Genomic DNA, 24,926 nt, shown 5'->3' on the forward strand with positions numbered 1-24,926 from the left:
AGAACAAAAGAAAAAATATATATGTGTACTGAATTATTCCAAATACATTCAATTTTTATATATATATATAAAAAAATCGAGATTACTTCTTTCATAAGACAAAGGGATTTGAAGCGAAGTCCTACTATTTGACATGTAATGCGTTTGCATATAGTAGCATGCCTGTCTTTGATAAATTTCGATACAAAAAATCGATTTTGATAAATAACAGCGAATAATTTGTTGAAACTTTACTAACTATTATATTTTTAAAGTTGTTGAAATTAATCCAGGATAAGGGGGGGTAACTTCCCTCCACCTCTCACCCAAACTTTCATGTATATATAATGAACTATTTGCCAGAAAACACTGACAACATAATCACACGCTAAAAATGGGTAGTATAAATCCTTCCGTTAAGCAGTTCATCAGATAAGAAGGTAAGAGGGTATCATGAGGAAAAAGTAGTGAAGCGTCCAGGGTGCTATGTTGGAAAGTAGAGACAAATGATATACAGTACGCGGCAAAACAAACATCACTGAAATCACATCGTTGACATTTATTTATTTATTTATTTGTTGTACAACCAAATGGATATCAACTAAATGTTACTCAACACACAATGTAAATTTGTGAGGAATCACGCCTGTACATCATTGTAAAATGATATCTTTGAGTTTTACGTCCCACGGTTATGCCCGTTAGGCTAAAGGAGACGGTGACGATGAGTAATGAATAAATGGTGGAATGAAGAAAGTGGGAGGAAACGGGAGAACCCCGAGAAAACCCACGCACACGGTGTTTGTCCACCACAAAGTTCACTTGGCGTGGGCTGGGATCGAACCCGGGACCCCAAGCACCAGAGGTGAACACTCTACCACTGAGCCACCGCGGCCCTGTACATCATGTGTTCAAAATGTTGACCATTACGTTACATTCATTCTTCATAGCGCTCCTGTAGATCGATGATGTTAGTAAACACGGCTTGCTGGAACGATAAAACAATTCACCGAATCCTCTTAACTCCAGTATAGTGGAAGGGAAATTGCTTCCTTCAGCATACCTCATCTGTAGACATCTGGAGCCGTGAGGTAGAAGGGAGGGAATGATATGAAAAATGCGTTTCATGGGAAATCAAACGATGTCCAAAGTCTCGTGGGCAGAAGGACACGTGACTCACTTGCACTATGGGCAGTAGATTCGTCTTAATGCATCCATTGTTGTTATGTTCGACAGATTTTTGCTGCGGCACAAACCGCGTAAATCATGCAAGAAAGGGCCAATAATCAATTGTCGATTGATATAGCGATCAAGATCCATATGGTTTTCATCACTGAACCACATGTTGCTGATCAAATCTTCATCTTCATGTGTCATAGCTCCAAAACAATACAGTAGGCGTGTGCAGTCATCTCCTGCAGTGAGATGCATCCCCCACACCGTATGAGCGGAAATAGTGCTCGGCAATAAACACGTACTTTTGTTGTGAGTAACATTATCTTCAGGACAGATGCACACTACTCTAGTCCACACACAAATAAGCATACATGTGGCGCTCACACCACATTGCACCTGCGCGCAATCTGTACGCGAATTTCAGTACTGTTTGTTTTGCCGCATACTCAGGGCCGGTTCTAGACATTTCTTAAGTATAAGAAAACAATATTTTGGCGCCCCCATCTAAATGATAACAAAAAAATAGAAAGTTGTAATAGACAAAAAGTCTTCCAATAATTGTTACAATTGTAAATTTTTGTCAATATCTGAAATATCTCTGTGAATTTTAACGAAAAATGGTGAAATTATAATTAATTGACTGGACGAATACTGAACAAACTTCCAATTTTAATAATTAGTAGCATTTTTTATTAAGTAAGCACAAGACACAACTAAGATATATATCTAAGATGTATTTTGACAAGCACAATTGAAACATAAAAGTCGAAACAATAAAAAATCTTGAGTTTCAAGTCTAACATTAACACACATTAAATTTTGAAAAAGAGGTATGCTCTTATGTTTCATTAAAAACATATTTGTATAACGCAAACCCGCAATTTCCCTACATTTACACAGTATTTACTAGTGGTACGATTATGGTAAATAGCTTAATTTATCGTGTTCTTTGCTACTGAAAGGTTTATGCTATAAAGACACTTTTCTGGCTTTCAATTTAGCAAAATCTCTGATTATCGTATCCGTATCCATGTCATTGTGTCATTTTAATGGATATCAAAACTAGTCCATTTAATCGTTCTTGAGATATACGAGGCGCATGCAGAAAGTAAGTTTCCCACACGTCTCATAGCTAAGAAACTGTATATCGCGCGAAGCGACTACATGTACGTGAGAGAGTAAGATCCTAGCATGGCACATGCACTAGCGCAACTTCCTTAGTGCTCTCAGTAGCGTCGTGGCAGTGGTTTAAGATGGACGTTCCTATTCCAGCTCCAGCCGCGTGTGAAGTGCGACAAGTGATAAAGTTTTTGAATGCACAGGGTACAGCACCAATCGAAATCCATCGTTAGCTGTGCCAGGTCCATGGGCCTAACGGCATGAGCAAGTAATTCCTGCAGATTTTCCGCTCCAGACGTCATCGTGCACACCACTGTCACGGAGCCTGTTGATCAAGAAGTTTTGTGTTCAAGCAACTGACCCTAGATCAGAAAGCAAGGCGCACAGGGTCAGCATTCACATTTTTGCAACGATACAGCTGACGATGGATTTCAATCGGTGCTATGCCCTGTGCATTCAAAAACTTTATCACTGCTCGCACTTCACACGCGGCGGGAGCTGGAATAGGAACGTCAATCTTCAATCACTGCCACGACGCTACTGAGAGAATTAGGGAAGTTCTGCTGGCGCATGGGCCATGTTGGGACCTTACTCTCTCACGTACACAGTGTCGCTTCGCGCAACATACGGTTTCCTAGCTATGGGACGCGTGGGAAACTTACTTTCTGGATGCGCCTCGTAGTTGATCTCAAATAATTCTTTACTAATTTTAGCTGAACTTGTTTAATACACAACAAATCACAAAAGGGTGTGCCTTAATTGATATTTAATTTGTCTTAGATTCAGTAGCGGAACTTCAAAATCAGGTCCCTCCCCAAAAATTCTTTTTAGAGCTCCTTAGGCCTATAAAACAATTCAGTCCTTTCATGTCTATTTCCAACACAGACATTCGAAATCAGGCAATGAGTAACACAATGTAAACACAAGCAGTGGCGCACTAATTCTGGGTCCGAAGATTTTTCGGAGTAGTCTACAAAATGCAAATAATTTTGTGTAATTGCCCCCTGAAATTGTGCTATTTTCTCAAAAATTGAAAGTTCTAGGGGACCCACAGTCTCGGACCGCCTCTTCTACAAGTAACTAATACAAGTACAAAACAAGTACTAATAATAGAAGTATCTAATAACAAAACTCTATTTTGCATTACGACTATTACCAAATGTTTAAAAATATCGCTCCATCTAAATTTAATACGAGAGAATGGATTAATAATGATTCTTGCACTGTTATAATACAACGAGCATATGTATAGATACGCTGCTGTGATTGACAGTGAAAGTTCTGAAAAAAAAAAAAGTATTACTTATAATCCTAATGACCTTCCGATTACAGTAACTTTTTCGAGTTAATGCGCATATACTGCTTGAAAACTAATTGTATTTAAATAAATTTTGAAATACATAAAATTTAACTCAGACCCATCACCGAAAAGGCCGTATCCATTCCATTTTAATTAAACAATTAAATTACTGCAATCAAGTAAACTTCGAGTTTCAAAAGTTTGTCGACTTGCAAATACTTCGTTAACAGTAACTGGTATTGACAATTCCACCACCTCAACATTTGTATGATTATCACTTTCGAAATTTTGTCCAGAACTCGAACTCGAAAGAAACTTTTTTTTTTTTTAGAGCCTTCGCTTGCCTCTCATCTTTCAAGTTCGAAGTCTTCCGATAAAATACTCATTTTTTTTTTTTTTTTTTTTTTATCGTTGGCCATTATTATTACATGAAATACTATTGAAAAGTGAAAACACACATCAATATAAATAGAAAAAACGAAAGACTCAGGATAGAAATGAAAATGATGAATGACAAATACACTAATAGACATTATCAAAGTAGGAATTAAGCAGTGGGCAATGATTGTGAGCCACCCACTAATATTAGGAACTTAAGGTAAATTTTCCCTCAAAAATGATCAAAAATTCCATTCGCATCGCCCGTATTTTCTTAGTATTCGCCCTCCTCCCTGGGTCAATGGATAACAAAAGTCTAGTCGCTTGAACATTCATAATGTGCATTTCATTTACGCTGACCTTTCTCAACTCTTAACTGTGGTCATTCAACCGAAGCACGATGTGGGGGCGTGCAGTTGACTTCCTTCTATTGTTGATCTATTTCCATTTCGAAGATACATTTGACACCATGATATTTTCTACTAAGGTCGCGGAAGGGTTGTTGGAAGAGGAATGAAGAATCTGTTTATTTGTATTTTGTGTATATGGTGGGATTGTGGGAAGAATGCCGTTTGTTTTTAGTTATACTGCCGTAGTGTTTAATATAACGTCTGTTGAAAAACTAAATTTTCCTACATTTTATCTCATATTCGTAAAATATCCCTTTTTACCTCTTTAAGAAATCTTTATTAAATCTCCGTGCTGCGGAAAAATTTCCTCAAATTAGGATCACTTGTAAGCGTGGTATTGGCGCCAATTGATGTACGAGTCCATTTCAATTGTAAAGGGGTGGTTTATAGCCAACCACGCAAAGATTTGACTTTATTGTCCTTTTGATGTATTTTATTCGTATTTCAGTCTGCACAATATTTATTGGAAGCTATTTGGAAAATTTTTGATCATAACATTTTCTCTAATAAATATTCACATTTAAAACACAAAATTCATTTTCCAGTTTGGCGCCTCCTGCGAACGCGTAGTTCGCAGGATTTAAGATCCGGCCCTGCGCATACTGTACGTATAAATTCGTTCTATTATGCACGGAACACATATTGATCGATTGATTGACTGGATGCTGGATATTTAATGGGGATCTTAGCAGCGGGGATATTTGTCTCAGTCACGATAAGGCGTTGAAAATTCAAAATAAAACCTCTGAAAAAGTGAAGTTTAAGTAAAAATACGTAAACAAGAAGTAGAAAAAAAACAATGATAATAACACATGACAGGAAAAAAAAAAAAAAAACAACCTAAGAATGCGTTAACTACTCCAATCTTACGAATAAAAGCGAGAATAGGTTCACTAGAGACCATATTATCTGCCGAAATCTGATTACGATTTTTAGGTAGACCTAAACGTGTTCTGAGGTCTGACTATTGTGGACATTTTACATGTGCCGAATATTCACTGGGACGATCACAATACGAATGCTTAACGCCTCGCACTAAACAGAAATGCGTGAGATGAGAATGTTCGATACACAAGAGTATAAGTATTACTTCATCTCGGCGACTAGTCCACGATGACGTCTACCGATTGCCCAAAAGAGTTTATGCAGAATGAAGCTTAATTTTCGTTGGTCTGATTCATCCACTTGCCAGTGAGAGCGCATTCATGGAACGAAGCAGTTCCGGAGGTTAAACCACGTCAAACAATCCTCCAATGCTCGTTCTTGGCTGCTGTGCCAGTACGTTCTTTACCCCGAATGCCGGCACCCAGCAAACAACTATGACATAGATTTGTTACTACACGTAATGCAATATCTCTCAAGAATATCGTGTACTAAGTGTTTCTTTAAAGACATTTTGCAGGCTTATTACAACACTTTGTGAGTCAGTGCAGAACGACGCAACGAAAGCTGAGGCGGGTGAACAAAAGAAGCTTAAGTGCTGTTAGTTGAGCAATAAAGATTGAACACAGGCAATGCGAACTAAATTCAGAACAAAGGCACACCAACAGAATTCTCACTTTTTGAACCATCTGTATAAAAGATATTAAAATTGGGGTACTGTTCCAGTAACATTTGAAACACTTACTAGTATTATTGGATACCTGTAAACTTTTGGATACGTGATAACAATCGAAGGTTGAGTCTCGTGGAGACAACAGCCATAGTGGAAGAGAACAAACATGTAGCAAACAAAGACATGGGCATACGAATTCGTTTTCAGCGAGACTTTAATACGCACGACTGTACGGTGAGCATGTAGCCCGAAGATGTGTCGCACACTGGTCATATTTCTACCTACCACCCAGCGGAAAGGTGTAGAGGTAGTCGGAAATATAACGCATATTGGCTATATAATTCCTGAGAAGTCTCTAGGATGATAGGCTAACGGTAGTTCGTTTGTTTTTGCATAGAAGTTAACAACATAACTAGTACGGACAATACATGTAGGTAGCTGAATGCCAAGGTGATGTACAGTGGCAAGTTGTTTCAGCAGGGAGGAACGAGCGGATCAATGAACAATACAACCGTAGTATAACTTGGCCCGAATTAAACTATGATATAATCGCAATAAAACAGTACGATCAACATCCCAGGTGCGGTGGGAAAGAAGACGAAGCGAGGTCATAGCTTGCAGACAAGAGTACTTAAGATACGAATTTGTGGTGCCCATTTTAAGCGATGATCACAATTTAAGTCCAAAAACTGGACAGTCTCAACAAACGAGAGATGTGTTCTACCGTGATACAAGTCCGGATCAACAAGAAACGTTCGTTGTCAGCATAAATGCACACACAGAGCTTTTTAGCCAGAAAACCAAACCTATCTGGTTTGACCGGTGGACAAAACGATTTAACGTTAGTTGAAGCTATCGAGTAATTCCGCGAAGGTATCTTGAGCGACAATAAATAACAAGATTGTCAACATAAAGCACATACCAGGCAGGAGCCCGGATCTGCGTCAGGGTGTCTACTAAAATTCCAAAATGTGACTTTTTCTTTACCAAATCATAAAAGTTCATAACACTCTCGAGAGCAAATTTGGGTGCGAATCAGGCCGAAGTTTCATCCATGCGATAGAAGCGTGGTTTGCTTGCAATTTGATAGCGTCTAAAGCCAACCACAGACATTTTTGTTGGTGAATTTTGACGTTTTATACAACACAAATTTTCCAATCTGTGCTTACAGTTCCCCCTTCCCCCCCATATATATATATATATATATATATATATATATATATATATATATATATATATATATATATATATATGTATGTATGTATATATGTAAATCGTGACCCAAAAGCTAAATTTCGTGACTTTTTAATGGCATTCGTGACCGATAGACACCCTGTGCGCCAGAACACCGCCTTGTGGGCCCCTAGTCATATAGCTGTTTTAAAATTCCGTAACACCAAGCAGCGTCATAACCCTTTTCCAAATCGAAGAATATAGAACAAGCTACTTGTGATGGAAGAAGGATTCTTGAATCTGGCTTTCGAGACTAGAAAGGCTGTCTGCAGTGAATCGGGAAGATCGAAAGCCACACTGAAACTTGCTTACCACAAAGTTTAAATATCAAACGAGACGCTTATTAACTCTGTGATCAAAAAGTTTACAAACGCAACTCGTAAGAGCAATAGGTCTGTAGCTCTTGGCAGCTGTTACAAACTTCTCTGGTTTGAAAATGAGAAAGACCAGAGTCTCATGTCATCGAGGTGGGAACGTCTTCTCCGACCAGATCCGATTAAATATCTGCAATAATGCAAGCTGTGATTCGCGCGAGACGTTGTGAACATATCGTAAGTTATACGATCAATCTCCGGAGCATTTTCTGACGACTCATTTAAGATAGAGTTGAATTCGAGAGCCGTAAAGGGAATATTATAATCCTTTAAATTGGAGCTAAGGAAATTTAAACTTTTCTTCTCGATAGAGTACGAAAGCTGTTAAACGTGGCCGAATAGTGTGCAGAGTCAAAGATAAAGGTATCTGGATATTTCAGTAGTGTTTGTCTCTAGAATCCCGTTTACTGATAGAGCAGACACTAGTATTGAACAGTAGTGATTTATGGCATGAATCCGACGCCAGACAAATCTCAGATATTCGACTACTGAGAGTGTTACGTAATCTTCCCAACTTTAGCCCTTCGATGATTTAATAAAATATTTAGCACTAGCAGGAAGAATGTGAAATCGTTGAAGGTTCTCAGCAGTTGGGTGCCTATGAAAGGCTGCAACAGCACGCCGACGAGTCAGGATAGCTCCATGGATTTCTGCAAACTACCATGGAACTCACCGTTGAGGAATGTCGTCTCTGCATTCTGGAGGAATCATCAGGAGGATTAAACTCACTAAGCTCTCGGAATGTTGGCCAACCAGCAAGCTTGAAGTCAAATCGTGGAAAATGACAATTTATAAATGGACAGGATCACTCCACAGGGATCTGGATGCACTCTTACTGTGAGAGAACTCGCGAGAGAAACACTATACAGGGAGAGATCAATACACAAGTTTCAGTAGAAAACTGAGCAGTACTACCGTTATTAAGGACAAAAGTACCACTCTCTCTAGGAATTCCGTAACCGGAAGGCCGTGATCGTCAGTGCGGATGGAACCCCATAGGCGGCCGTACGCATTCAGATCTGCAACAATCAACACACGTAGCTCAAGTTGATTGTAAAGTTGAATCAAATCGGTTACAGAAAAGGCTTTAGCACGAGGAATATACAACGAACAGATTGTGATTGGGCGAGGAAGAAATGCTCGCGCCACAACTGACTGGAACCAGGAGTTTGTTTATGTTAATACATCTAGAATGTTCAGTCATTGATTACACCAACGGCTACGCCGCCAGCAGCGTGACTATCAGTGTGTTTATCATATACGTAAATCGTCTAGTGAGATAAGACAGATGACTTTGTAACTTGAATACGAGTTTCCTACAAGCATGTAGCACCTGATGAGTAATCAGATACCACTTATTTCAGTTCCTCAAGATGTCTACTAAAGTCGTTCAGCGCCATTGTTGGGAAAATTATAGTTTAAGTTGAACCTTGACTCATGAGCAAAATACAGTCCACTCACTGTCCAGAATTCCCATTGATTTGGAGAAATCTGTTTACCTGACTTCTCCCCAACTTTTCCTGGCCTTTGACAGGAAATTCCCTGACTTTCATGACAGGTATCGGATGACGCTTGACATATAAATAAGGAATAAATAACGGTGAATATTTATATATTAGAACATTTACTCTACAGAGACAAATAGGAATCATTACTCATATGTTCATTCCGCTTATCTCCCGTATAAATCTGGGCAACGTCCCATATAATGGTTGACTAAGCTGAAATTGGTGTACAATCAATGTTAGAAAAAATATATTTTATAAAGTTTCCCTGAGTTTTCTTTGATTTCCTGACCAGTAGGAACCCTGTCAACTTATCTTTCAACATACCAGATCACTGAAATCGATGGTGGCATGCAAACTGATAGAGAATTGGTCTTCCTCTGAGTGAGAATTGTGTCATCAAACTTAGACGGCGACGAAGTGGCATCAAACTAGATGCCAGCAATACGTGACTATAAGGTGGCATTTGTTTTAGAGAATCGCTACGCACAACGAGAGGAGACTTTGGTTGTATGCCACAATAGGTAGTGAGTAGGGTCTTTGATTCTGGACTCTTACATTCAGTACGCGACGTTCGGGTGAAAATGTCATATGTCTAGGATAAAACAGAACTCCCCTACACCTCGGGAAGATGCGACTACTGATGCATACGGAACGATGAGTGAAGTTGGAAGACCTTTTCTGATACAACATTTTGCATAAGTAGCGGAAACCTTTATAACTACAATTAGCTCTCAAATTAGCTTCTCTTTTTTGAAAAGCTTGACAGTCTCTAGACCAAGCAGATTAATTTCCCTTATAATTAACGCAATAAGGCTTGGTCGTTATACAGGGCTACACCACAAGTTGTACAAACTACAGCCGTCGCATAACAGGAAGTGCTGTTAACGGCTACCAAGCATTTTTGAATAAGCAATTTCCTGAAAACAATTTTGAAATTTGAATATAAAATGCGTTATATCTTTCAAGAGCAATAATCTGTGAATTAGATTTTTGTTAATTAGTAAGGCAATCGCAGAACAGTTTATTGTGGTTAGGTTTCTGTTTGTTTATTTAGAGATTTAGTGAACTTGAATAATCAATTATCGAAAGAAGAGTAATTTGAAATTTAGTTAGTCCAAAAATTTTGAATTACTAATTCTCTCTCTCTCTCTCTCTCTCTCTCTCTATATATATATATATATATATATATATATATATATATATATATATATATATATATATATATATATAATTAATGTTGATTATATGTATATTAAACTTGTGCAAATAGTAAAGGTCTCAAAAAGGATTTTGTTCTTACCATTTCCTGAATTGTTCAGTTAGTAATTTTTCTAAACAAAGGAGAAATAATTTTGTTTAAACCAGGTAATGTTTCAAAATTTTCGTGGGGGTTACAGGTGGTTCTGAGAGTTGCTGGATCCACTAGTCATTCATATTTTAATTTTTTTCTAAGTAACTAGTAATTCTGGAGTTGTTATCGAGTGTGATAGTGATCAAGGTGACAACTCTCCGATCATTTTATGTTCTATTAGATTGAATTCAACTGTCCCAAAAGGAGTTCTTATGAGTACAACTTTGGATCTGCGACTAGCATTTGTGCAAGAGCGATAATTTTGTAAGAATATGTCTTATGCGCAAAAATTCTCATATCAATTTTTCTCTTCTTTTAATGACAACGAAATATTACTTCAATCTTGATTACGCAGTACATGTTTCTTTCATATTCTGTCATTTTTGAATGGTTTTTAGCTTAAGAGCCATCTATAATACATCGTAATAATTGAAAGAATAATAATATACTAATTTTGAACTCACTTTAAGCACCCATATTGTTAACTTATTTACGCTGAATCGTGGACTCGCATTAACAGTAAATTTTGTCCGTAGAGAGACAAAAAGAACACTTGAAGGATTAAAGGATTTTAGTGTCACACAAAATTCGGATGACGAACTAGCTTATTTTAAATTTGCACTCATTGGTTCTCCGTCCCCCGAGTTTTGTAACCAAAGATGAAACATTGTGTGTCCCAACATGCATCAACCCTTCAACTGCTTTTCAAAGAAATTTAAGAGTTTGTGTTTAGTGTGAACAAATTATAGTAATGTTTTTCTACAAACAAAAATTCATCGTTAATGTAAATCCATGATCTACGTGAAAAAATTCTTAATAAATATGTACCGAAAATGACGACAAGCAATCGTCAACATGTATACGAATAAATTGGTAATACGCGTGCTTAAGGTGAGTTCAAGGTTACCATATATACGTATCATATCAGTTCATTAAATCTAAACTACTTTTGAAAGTAGTAATGATTGATACTATTTTCTGTTGACTACTAACTTTAATATTACCGAGTCTTGTTAATATCTACATTTTCTCTAAATCTTCAGATTTAAAAATACCATCTAGTCTGTTCCTTTTCGCCAATGTGACTTTCCCGTGAGTATTGTAAATCATCGTCACTTTGGACACTGTCCATTAAGACATGCTCCATACACTTGCCACTTTTGTCACGCTCGGGCATATATCCGAGCGCCAACAAGTTGCTCTCTTTGCAAACTAGAGATATCGCTTATTTTTACACTATCAACATCTGCTCAGTCCACTGCACACTGTCATTTTACTGCTCCTCACGAAGTACGGAGTTTATCCTAATACTACCACCAACAGCCCGAAGCTGCGATCGCCACCTGACCGTTGTCAACCCAGACAATTCACATACCGTATTCTTCGAATATAAGGCGCCATCGAATCTAAGGCGCGCCTGAAATTTCACCTCATTTAAACTCTTTTTTTTAAAAAAGCTTCGAATCTAAGGCGCAGAAATAATGTAAAAATGGGAGTAATTTCGATAGTCATTTTCTTATCAGTAAAACGAAATGTTCATTGTTCGTGAGCGATTGCATCTTTGTGCAGTCTGTCATTGTTGTAATACAACCAATTTTAAGCAAATTAGTTGTAACTACTACTATTAAAGACTGCAGTAGATTCTATGTTGTAACCTACATGCAATAAATAAATATCTATATAGCAGTATATACATCGAATCCAAGGCGCACCTGAATTTTTTGTCTAAAAGCTGACAAAAAGATGCGCCTTATATTCGAATAAATACGGTATTTCCATTTACTTGATAAATATATTTATGTGTACTTCAGAGGTATAAGGTCGGAAACTCTATTATATACACTAATATATGGACAACTAACTTTTTATCACTATCTCCGTACGTACACGTTTCACACATTGAAAAAATGGCGTAAAATTACATATAAATGAATGAAAAACTCACTTAAAAAAGGACATCTGTTCTTTTACCTCCGAGGTACAGTTATATAGCTTGATATAAAGAGTGCGCGTCTTTCCTATTGATAGAATTCCTGCAGTGTTCTCAAGATTCTGATCATAAGACTGGCAAAGTTTTTTATATGTGATGTCTACGCGTGGAGTGACGGATTTCCTACGTACCACGTAAAGTAATAATAAATAAATAAAAACAGCCGACAAGGTCAACAATGTAGAGTAAAGGATTAAATACAGATTTACTCCGTTTTGAGACAGTAGTTCACAACATTATAAATTTAATTATTCGTACGTACTTATCTCTCTTGAACTGTTGCTCTGCTTCAAAAATACATATAACGTCATCGGTATAGCATTCGTCAATTGTTGGAACACGGCGAAATCTCCTATGATACCAATAGGACGTCTGCTGATTAGGTTCAACTACCTTCTCTGTAAAGAGATAAAAATAAAAACAAAATTCTTAAGCAAATGCATCGATATTCACCAGGTTTAACATACCTACTTTCTATATGGTTAATTCATTAACGTATTAAGAAATATCTCTGGGAAACTTTACATTTCTTCCACGGTAAAAGTACTATTAATACTACGAGGGTGGATCAAATATAAACGGGATTTTACTTTTTTTTGAATTCATTTATTGAATACCACAAGGCACTTACAATTTATTTTTCCCACATAGTTTCCTCCTTTGGAAACGCATTTGTCCCAGCATATGGGCAGCTTTTTGATGCCCTCTTCGTAAAAAGAACAGGGTCGTGTTACCAGCCAGTTGCGCACGGACTCTTCCACACTCTCGTCAATTCCACACATTCACATATTCAAATCTTTGCCCTCCTAGAGCTTCTTTAAGCGGTCCGAACAAATGGAAATCGCAGGGCAATAAGTAAGGGCTGTAAGGAGGATGTTCAAGTGTAGTCCAGTGCATTTCCTGTAGCTTCGGCAGTATGGGGTCGCGCATTGTTGTGCAGAAGGATCTGTCGAATCGATTGATCTCTCTTTTGCGGCGATATGCAACTCTCGCCTTGTTCAACAGCTCGCAGTAGTATTCAGCATTTATTGTGCGTCGCTCATGTAAAAAGTCAATTAGCAAAATGCCTCGCTGATCGAAAAAAGCGGTTGAAAGAACCTTGCTAGCTGACAGTCGAGTCTTGGCTTTCACTGGTGCTGCCTCCCCTTTCCTCCGCCACTCCTTACTGGCTTGTTTGGATTCAGGAGTGTAGTGGTGAACCCATATTTCTTCGCAGGTGACGATCCGACTTAAAAATGCATCACTTTCTTCCGCAAACCTAGTTTTAAGCCTCTGACAGACCTCCAAAATCTCTACTTCAGATTTTCGGTCAAAAGGTGATTGACCCTTCTCGAACACACTTTACGGATCTGTAGGTCGCTTTTGATGATTGCTTGACAATTCCCATAGCTGATTTCAACTTGTTCTGCAATTTCAGATACTGCTACTCGTCGATCGTCGTCAATAATACCTTTAAGCGCACGAATGTTTTCGTCCGTAATGCTGGTCCGAGGACGGCGATCGTGTTGCTGATTTTCCACACGTTTTCGTCCTTCCTTGAACATTTTATGCCAGGCATACACACGCGTCCTTGACAATGTTTGATCCCCGAACTGTGCAGTCAATCTCTGGCAAATTTCTGCCGCTGTAATTCCTTCACGAGCAAGAAATCTTATAATTATGCGTTGCGCAGTGGAGGGGTGCACCTGTTGCTCCGACATCATGAGCGGTACTGACGAAATGGCGGGAAATAACTAACAGCACGCTCTAGCGGTCCCTCTAAACATAGCAGAAGCGCACGGCCAGTCTTGCCAATTATTGTTCAGGAACAAAAATCCCGTTTATATTTGATCTCCCCTTGTATATATTTATAAGTTTGAGTTCATCTACAAACGGCCAGTTTTCTGTGCATGTCATTTCAAATGCGGTCTTTCATCAATCGAGAATTCTAACTATTTCTAGAGGTATTCCCTAACTCTCGTAAGCATTCTGAGAGAAAATTTCCGATAAACAGATACATCATTTCCGCATTGTTGGTCAAAGCTCAATAACCAAGCAAATAAAAAGACTATCTGTCCAAACTTTGTGTCTACTATCAACTAGGCCTATATCTATTTGTTTTAAAAAAAAAAGTACCTGAAATTAAGTAATTGTGAACGTTTCGGAAAAGAGTTATTGCTGCTTCAAACGTGCCAGTTTTCTTCGACTAATTATCCTATCAGTAGTGTGAAATAAAATATTGATGAAACGAGTGAGATTTAGAAGCAATGTTCCTTTAATCATTATTAAACATCTGCACAGAAGTTGGTGCTTATGAAAAAGAGAATTTAGGTACAAGGGAAATTTCATGGAGGGATACTGAGTAGTTCCCCAGAAAACTTTAATTTTCTGAAATGATATGTGCTGAGGAAGGCAATATTTGTGAAACGTTTACAATTAGTAAATTTTGTGTGGTGATTTTGGGGTATTTTTTTAAGTGAACATTGCACATGCATACTATTAAACTATATATTCTATATATTCTGAAAATACTTTTAATAATTGAAAAAGTGAGCAAGTCATCGAAGAAAGAAAGAAAAAAAAAAAGGACTGCATTTTTTAAACTGAAAAAGTGCTTTAATACAATCAGCTTATCATTCAAGTCGATCTATCTATACACAGGGTGTTTCAAAACAACACCAGCAATGTTTGGGAGCTGATTCCTGACATCAAGATAAGACAAAAAGTATAGACCAATCTGAGCTCACAAGTGCTTCATTTCGGAGTTATAGGTTGCCGAAACCATGAAAAAATAAACTTTAAAGGTCCATAGCTCCAAAACTACGAAATCTACCGGCTAGTTTGGCTACAGGCATATAATTTGAAGTACTCGCCAACTACCTCTGTAAAAATTGTTGCGGAAGTACCAGGATTCTGAAACTTGGATATTTGGATAGATCACATACTAGTTCCTACGTAAAGTCTTGAACAGACTACGGTAGGTCCCTTAATATTGCAGTTATGGACCTTTAAAATTTATTTTTTCATGTTTTCGGCAGCCTATAACTCCGGAAGGAAGCATTTGTGCACTCAGGTTGGTCTATACTTTTTGTCTTATCTTGCTGTCAGGAATCATTTCCCAAACGCTGTTGGTGTTGGTTTGAAACACCCAACATTTACATGTCAAGTTGAAAGACTCTAAAAATTCAGCATGTTCATACTCTTATAAAATAATATATTCTTCGGTAAATGAACAATAATAGGTATACAGAATTTAAATGATGCAGATTTACTATATGGATTTGGCAAGTCTTTACTTTGACTCGGACATTGACTTGAATCGATTCTTATAAATTCGGCCATTTCCTGGAACTGTTTGTGCCTCAGTCACTTGGAACTGTTTATGCCTTTGGTGCGACATCCTTGATTGCAAGATAGATTGGTGGTAATTAATATTTTTTTCACTACGTGTGTGTCTATAGTCATATAGCAGTTTGCTACTGTGATGTCACTCGTTCTATCCTATCTACTTTAATATTTTCCATAAGTAGAAGCTTTGCTTTGTATATACTTAAAAACAAACAAACTATTTGCTGAGCGAAACAATATATTCACATAAAAATCTACATACGTATTACAGTTCCGCTAACTAACACTTTGGCTTCATCAGACACTATAAGATACAGCAGAAATTTACATTCTTATATACAAACAAGAGCTGAGACATCTTGATTCTGATTGGCTCCTGGCAGGAGCCAATCCCCTTCAAGTATTCTGGTTTGAATCACACATAAAAATGACGATCTTAGCACAACTAATCTAAACAAACAATTAATTAACATAAATAATTAAATAATTATATAAACAATGGTGGGGAAATTTGGAAAATGGTAGTATGAGTGATTCTAAGCAAAAAAAGTTCATATGAACATAGGTCCTAATCACAATGGTTTAATAGCTACAGGTTGTGAACCATTTTTGACTTTATTGCGTATTGCTCACTCTGTAACTATTTTACAGAGGTAAGACATAGCGGGTTTGAAAGGTGATGGAATGACCTTTCCAACGGTATACAGCATGTAGCAGTGTTGTCTTTGGAAGGGAAGCTATTGACGGAAATTTGAGAAAGTTAAGGTTATTTAAAGGAACTGGATTGCAACACTGATTCCAAATATCCCTTAATAACTTCTCTTCCAAAGATACCACTGCCACATATTGCATATCGTTGGAAAGGTCATTCCATCACCTTTCAAATTCGCTATGTGGCACCTCTGTAGAATAACTACAGGGTGAGCAATAATTAATATAAAGTAAAAATGGTTCACAACCTGTAGCTCTCAAACCGTTGAGATTAGGACCTATGTTCATATGAACTGTTTTGCTTAGAATCACTCATACTACCATTTCCCAAAAATACTGCCCCTTCCTCTTGGGACACCCTCTACATATATATACACAGATAAATTACTCATGCACTTAAAAATGTAGACACACACACATATATCTATGTATAAATACAATTACATATATATATATACACACATACATGTAGATAACTAATATTGACACATGTAAGAAAATCAATATACAGGGTGTTAATGAACTATACCGACAAACTGTAAGAGGTGATTTCTCACATCAAAATAAGAGAAAAAGTTCATATGGACCTATGACGAAAAGTGCAGTTTCAGAGCTAGGGCTGTCCAAAATCGCGAATTAGACAAATTTCAACAGACCCTATTTCGAATTCCAGAAACTGTGGATAGTGGTCCGTATAAGCGTAAAGGAAGCCATGCATACACAATCCAAAAGTGCATATTTCATCAATTTTAATAGGTGTTTAGGTTATTCCCTACAGGGTGTAATTATCAGATATGCTCTCAATAGCGTTTTCAGATATACCCTGACTTCAAGGAGGGTTTAAAGTAGGCAGGAGGTAAGCCTTGACAACAATGGAGATCCAATGCTTCGGAGGAAAGTCTGAAGTGTTAGGAATCAGCAGCTTCATGTCTTTTTGTGTTCTGAATAACGTGTGATGCGATGTGTTTTGTCACAGTATAATTTCTATTTTCTCCACTTATAAGCATGAAAGAAAACATCGCAGCATCGTTTTCCCGAGTACGACAGACCATGCTGCTGCTGATCCTTAACACTTGCAACATGGCGCCAAATGATTCCGTGTTTACTGTTATCAAGACTTATCGTTTGCCTACTTTGTCATAAAGTCAGAACATATCTCAAATTCGGTTGATGGCATGCCTGGGAATTTCACCCTGCAGGGAATACTCTGTACACAAATTGAACATTAATGAAATATGCATTTTTGGACTGCGTATGCATGACTTCCTTTACGTTGATAAGGACCACCATCCACAGTTCTTTCAAATTCGAAATAGGGCTCTGGAAATTTGCCTTTTTCGCGATTTTGGACAGCCCCACCTCTGAAACTATGCACTTTTCCCCACAGGTCCATATGAATTTTTTCTCTTATTTTGATGTGAGGAATCGCCTCTTACAGTCTGTCAGTATAGTTCATTAACACCCTGTATATACAACAACATATTAGATGTGTAATCAAATCTTATATTTTAAGCTTTTGTAAGAATCTATTCCACTGTTAGTCGATGGTCAGTCCTGAGATCCAGTTCATTGCTTTATTACCCTCCATTTTTATAAACCGTGCCTCCTTGCATCTCCTGACTATACCCTGGCCGGTGAACGATGATTTCTGACAGTTTTGGACAAGACCACGGCGAGCGAGCAGAAGACAGGAGGTCAACCAACCTTAGGCTCAGAACCTGTCGCGTCTCCATGGTAACCACCGCACATTGCCAAACTTTCACTCACCCCCTCCCAGCCCTCAACGAGGAAGCAGACGATTCTCCCCCTGCGTGAGAAGCACATGGCAACACCGCACTCCTCAGTCGTCCTCGCGAGCTGAGCTGTCAGAAATCATCATTCGCCGGCCAGGGTATAGGATTCTATCTTCTTGGCATAGACTTTTTATTTCATTGCAATTAACTGCATGTCCCATGTCCCTTACGTGTTTGTAGATCTTCTTCCTTCTTTTTTCCCTTATTACTTCAAGTAGCCTTTTGCTCCCTTTTCTATAAGTTGAGATGCCTCCCATCTTCTTAATCATTCTTTTAATGAGTTATGTTTCTTCTCCCATTTTTTTTCTTCTATTCCTCCTTCACTTTGCTCGCCTTCTTTTATTTTAGCCTCTTTCTATCGTATCCATTATTCTCCACCTGCTTATGGAATGACTGTATAGTCTGTTCCGCCTTCTCTCTTTCACTGCTTATTTGCATAATTCTATTCTCCATGTTAATGATGAAATTCCTCTTGGTCGAGTAATCTACATTACTTCTGGCGTGGCAATAGTTTTCCGACGCGCAATTTTTTTGATACCATTCTGTATATAAGAATGTACATTTCTCCTGTATCTCAGTGTCTGATGAAGCCAAAGTGTTAGGTAACGAAACTGTAACACGTATGTAGTTTTGTATGTGAATATATTGTTTTGGTCAGCAAACAGTTTGTTTGTGTCTATCTACTTGTGGTCGGTGTTTGTCAGCTATTAGGTTTGTGCGGTTGTATAATACGTGGAAGCACGTAGTTGAACTTTCCTTTCATGGCTAATGAACAGTTAGCAAATGCGATTGAAAAAACGTTTAATGAATTTGATACAAAGAATTTGAACTTGTCTTTTTTGAATAAGTTAGTGTTAGATTCGGATATTGTCATTGCTTTGCAGCAGGGTGGATTGATTTAAATCAGTCTGATTTAAATCACGATTTAAATCACTTGATTTTTTAAATAAAAATCGTTGATTTAAATCGAATTCCGAAATAAATTAATTTAAAGTGAAAATAAGTAAAATCCCGTTTCTGTTCTGCTATTTCGATTATGGAAATTAATAATCATAATACATTGAGACTCAAATGTACAGTATAGTATGAAAACAAGTGTCATGCAGAGGATGATTAGGGAAAATCCCGTTTTGAACAGGCAACGGAGCAATCCTGCTTTATTCTTTTCGTAACATTGGGTTTGGGTTTTAAAATCGTTAACTATTCCAACGGGGAAATCACCATCGACATTTAAGATGAAAAGTCTTTTTTGTGCGTGTCTGTTTGTTTGTTCCCAGATAATAGGGCGCATTTAGAGGGGTCCTATCCCCTCTCCATTTTTTTTTGTGGTTAATTTTATAACTTTAGGCGAAATTTATGTATTTCATGCCGCAAGCTAGTTCTGAGTTTTCTAAAATAGGCCCCTGCCCAATATCAGTAACTTTTGTGAAAAAAGTGTCAGTTTGATAAACGTTGCTGTACTTTTTCCTTAATGCTTAATCTTTTAAATTATATCACCTATTTTTAGGTGATGGGGTAGAATCTTCTTTATTCAATTAAAAAGTACCAATAAGGCTTTTTACTTCGTTTTCTTCAGGCTGGAGGCACTTTAGAACACGTTGCATATGCTTTTACGCCTTTCTGCGTTGAGGCATAGTGTGTGATGAAGTCATAAATTTAAAAAGATTTTTTTGTTATGCGTATTATTATTATTTTTTGTCGGGTTACATTTTGCATTCAGAAGACTGAAATTTTGCACACTCGTTCAGTGCACCCCTTAATAATTTTCAGATGTTTTTAAATCTTTGCGTGGAAACAGCGGGTCCCGAGGGGCAAAAATGTTTTAAAAAAATATATATATATATTTAACAACAAAAAAAATTAGCTTTTTTCGTGATTTTTCCGCCTCAGATGGAGACATATGAATGGTACCGTTTGAAAGGCTGTTCTATTCTGAAGAAAATGATGTACGTACTATGCTCCTAGGATAAATAGTGATCTCTCTGGAAACTGTTATCTGAGATCCTATTTTATACGGGAATCTGGGGTATTTGGGGAATACTATTTTTCGCGGGTTTAATTTTGCACCTACAAGATTGAAATTTTGCACATTTACTCAGTGCACCCCTCAGTATTTTTCAGATTTGTTTCAGATCTCTGCCTTAAAACAGGGGGAGGGGTCCACAGAGGTAAACATTTTAAATATATATATATATATATATATTTAACAGAAAATTCCTTTTTTCGTGATTTACTCGCCCCAGATACATGATGGACACATTTGAAGGGTACCGTTTGAAAATTTGCTTTATTCTGAAGAGAAGAATGTACAATTCATGATCCTAGGATAAATAGGGATGTCTGAGGAAATTTTTATATTATATCCGGGTCATCTGGGGCATTGTGGAAATGTTCTTAGCTCATTGTTAAATAGTTTCCTCACCCTTACTACTCAAGATAGAAGCTTGAAATTTTGTACACACATTTAGTACACCCCTTAGTATTTCCCAGTTGATTTTGAGATATGTGCGTTAACACAGGGGAATCCAGAGGGGTCAAATTTTTTTTTTTTAAAAAAAGTAAAAAAATGCCGATTACTCTCAAAATTTCCCGCTTCAGGGACATGACAGGGAAATGTGAATGTTACCGTTTCAAAAGTTGCTCTATTCTAAAGACAGTGATGTGTGTACTATGGTGCTAGGATAAATAGGGATGATGCTGTAGCTGCTTGACTGAAAGTCTATAATTTACCTTTAAAAGAGTCATAATTTAAAAGGGTTAAGAAACATTGTTTGGGATTGATATAGGTTAACGATTAGGGATAATTCAAAATTCAACCCCAATACTTTCACTTAAATGGCATAATTGGCATTTAATACTAATTCCTAATGCTTTTTCTTCAGTTCGTGACTTGTATTATACGAGGAGAAAGATTTGATTGAAATAAAAAAAATCGATTTAAATAAAAAAAATCAACAAAAATGATTTTTTTAAAAAAAAATCATGATTTTTTTTCCACCCTGCTTTACAGCAGGGTTGGCTGGTTTAAACCAAAAAACGAAAAATGTTGGTAAAAGTGTAAGTGTTCCTAGAATCTTGATGAACACACATTTGTGAGTTATTACGTTTCACTCCCGTATATTATTCGTATTATATCGACCTAAATTCCTCATTCATTAGTCAAAGAGATTATACCACAAAAGCAACATCTTTATATGTAAGTTTATGAATGTTTCTTTTGTGTTTTTTTTTAATAGTTTGTTATTACTGTTGTGCAATTGCAATCAAAGAAAAATTCTAAATATTATTTCGTTTTAATAGTGTTTACTATTGATAAAATACATCGAAATGCCGTATTTCTTTGGGAAGGGGGTCATACAAACCCCACGAGAGGCATTTATTGAAATCAGAAGTATCTTTGGTATCTATTTATGTATAAATAGGTCAGAGCCAAAGTGACTTAAATAATTCGTACCTTTATTCACTTTTCTTACTGATATGCAAATTAAGTCGTTGTATTTCTTTAATTTGGATTAATAAAAGTTGTAGTGAACTAACTTGGACTAAATTAGTTCTTCTGTACTCTGCAGACTTTGAAATTGACATATGTAATTCTGTATATTGGCTTCACTTGTGCAATTGTTTATCTTTTTGTCCTTCTGAAATGACTCTTGACAATTACATGAACAAGTATGTAAAGAACAGTACAACGTATTTTTATTAAGAGTCCTTCGTGAGTGAGTCGGCAGACGTATCGCTATGTGGCCAATTAGTCCCTTGTTTCGAGTTAAAATGCAGGACAATTTCTCTCGAATGTAAGCCGAGAAGTGGTTTGGATTCCACTTTAAGCTTATGCGACTCTTTCCAGCATAACCCGGTTGTTGCATAATAACACCAAGGCGAAACCAACTTGTTTCTGTCCATATGTGATATAAATATACGGAGAAAATTATTTAAACAAACAAACAAACAAACAAAAAAAAAAAAATCAATAAAAACTTTTTTTTTCTGCCAACCCTGCTTTGCAGCATTGTTCGGTTTAATTCAGTTAGACGGTTATGACCGAAGCTATTTTCGACGTATGGTAAAAGTTGACGTTTATTGGTTTTTCGTGTTTGTAATAAAGGAACTGCGCTCCCTTTAATAAATCGACGTCTGTGCGGAAAGGAACATTTTTCAGTAATGTGAACTTCAGTATTGGGCAAGTGTTCTTGTCTTATTTTGTTCGTGTGGAATCAGTAATTATGAGTTTATTATTTATGAGTGTTCTGGCACGGTGAAAACGTTAATTAGTAAAACTGCCTCTGATTGGCTAACGTTTTGTCGGGAGGTCTGCTTAGAAACTCAAGTTAAAGAATCAGGTGGTTTAATAGGTGAGGCTGGTTTGCATGTTGAGGTCGACGAGCATGCTGGATCCCTATGTCATTAGCAGTGAGTGTTTTTTATTTGTTAATTGATATTATTTTTATTCTTGATTTGTTTTGTGTTTTTGAAAAATTACGAAATGTTTTTTTAAGAGTTTATTTTATCCAGCTATATTTTAGAGGGATTGGAGGGATTTTTTAGGTATTTCCGAATATAAGCTGTCCATATTTTACTTTTATCTTTTTGAAATTTTTAGCTGAGAATTAAATTCGTAATAGTTTGGATTACGTTAGTTTAAAAACTAGTTTTCACTTCATGTAAAGTATGTTAGTTTTATTTGTGGCTGTTTTTGAGTAGTTTGGGAAGCAGTTCCCAAAAGTGTTGCTATTCTCCGTAGTAGTCTAAGAGTGAGTTCTGGGGGAGAATAACAGGTTGTCTGTTCCGGGGAACTGATTCCTAGACTGATCTAATGAACTGAATCGTTCTTGGGAAATGATTCCTAAATTGCTCCGGGAACCGGGTCAGATGAATCGGTTGCAGTCACTGTCCGGGTCAAAGTAAAGACTTGCCTATGGATTTATATATTTATAAAATTTACAGAACAAATATGTTTAATAATATTGTAATAGATCAGCGTGTAAATAACCTAAATATGTTATGCTCTTACTTGTGAGATGTGCTTCTACGTATATATATATAGCTATATAAACACCTTTAACAAAAGTCCAACCTACTGAGCACGGATTCATCCATAAGGTAAGTATTTACCACAGTAAACAAACTGTTATGAAATATCTGAAGTCAGTGTAGTAACACTTCACACGCAAGTTTAGAAATGCCCGATAGTTACAGGATGCCCATGCCAGCAATGGTTTATGCTTACTTTCGAATAAAAATATGCAAGCTATGAAAACATATCTGGATATTACCTATTACGTCTTTAATAACGCACAAATATATAATCTAACTTGTAAGATGTATGTTTTTAAGCAATTATTTTGCACTATCCCCGTTATTGTACCTATCTTCTCTGACGCGCCTCCTCCCTACTGATGCATCCCGTTCCTCCCCCGTTATGCTCTATCCTCAGTCGGTTAAATAGCATTCGTGCTTTTTAATTGCCACCCAGAACAAATTGGTTAGTGTTCTGAGATTTGGAAGCGAAATTCTATCATTTTTTCGAAAATTATGTTGGACCCCTACACTAATATAATCTAACATGAACTAACCAAACCTGACTGAAATCAGCCCAAACTACCCTAATGTGAATACAAACTACCGAAATTGTAACATATTTTAGAAAAAATAGCTGGATCCCGTCTGCTAAATATTGTCCAGAAACTTTAACTCTTAAACATTCTGGTCTCCCAAATACAAAAATATGCCAGTGTTCATAGCAGAATCCTTACTATGTACGTATATTGAAACCCGCTTAAAGGGAATCTGGCAAAGGAATGCAAGTCCACAATCCGAAAACGATTGTTTAAGTTTATAATAAGTCTATTTACTGAAAATGTCTATGGAATGAATTTACGAATGAATCCGTACAATAAATTTGCACCAATTAAAAATACCGTTAAGTGAATTTTTCAACAGATCTATTTTCATTACCTCTAAACCACACTACTGGGCTTTCCAATATATTAAACGCTGAATTTATGAATCTGGCTAGAGGATTTCGGCCTTCAGCTTCCGGCATGATTATAAAAGTAAATCGTTACTCAAATTTAACTCGAAACTACTATGTACTAATCAAAACAACACCAGACACCCTCTGAACTCTCCTTCATGATCTTCTTCTTCTGCGGTTGCAATTTGCCTAATCTCTTCTTTTTCTTCAAAAGGCTAAAACCTTCTTCTTCTGCTGCTGCTAATGCAACTTGCCTATCCCGGCAATTATAGACGTGCTCATACCTCTCAGATTAAGTCTAATTAATATCTTGTCTTCTTCACCATTAACGGTGTTTTTAATTAATAGGTGCATCAACCTTATTAGAAAAGTATGCTATAAATGTGTGTAACTTTAATTCAAAAATTGAAATACTCGGTTTAATAATTGTAAAGAAGTTTACAAATGACGTCCGCCATTTCCATTTTTGACCGACTTTCGAGTCGAATTGCCTGTAATATATAGTATAGTATAGTATAATATAAGCTTGAGGAAACAGTAGTATAGTAAAAATTGTGTAAATTCAAGATCAGGAAAAATAGTTAGTCAAAATTGGTTAAAGAAATGTATAGTCACAATTGGGTACAATAAAAGTTAAATTCGTGAAGGAGTTCCAACGGAAAGTAGAGGGCCAGCACGCAAAACTTTTGCACAAACTGCAAGACCAAGATTCTTGCGCTCATCGCTACTTGAGACCAGCCTGGGACAA

The 24,926-nt window shown here is 36.9% G+C and overlaps 1 protein-coding gene across 1 annotated transcript in view; it reads right to left on the reverse strand.

Moving 5' to 3' along the window:
* The window catches only part of ND-PDSW (NADH dehydrogenase (ubiquinone) PDSW subunit), a 30,621-nt gene extending 6,235 nt beyond the window's left edge, over positions 1–24,386 (reverse strand). Inside the window, exons 1-2 of the mRNA XM_081731999.1 lie at positions 24,160–24,386; positions 12,636–12,771 (exon numbers count right to left, since the gene is read on the reverse strand). Of these exons, the coding sequence (XP_081588125.1) occupies positions 12,636–12,771; positions 24,160–24,247 (224 nt within the window). The 5' untranslated portion in view covers positions 24,248–24,386. The remainder of the gene's footprint in view (positions 1–12,635; positions 12,772–24,159) is intronic.
* Positions 24,387–24,926: the final 540 nt, after the last annotated feature.

The sequence above is a fragment of the Thermobia domestica genome, chromosome 11 (assembly GCF_964235325.1).
Source record: "Thermobia domestica chromosome 11, izTheDome1.hap1.1, whole genome shotgun sequence".
Classification (NCBI taxonomy): Eukaryota; Metazoa; Arthropoda; class Insecta; order Zygentoma; family Lepismatidae; genus Thermobia; species Thermobia domestica.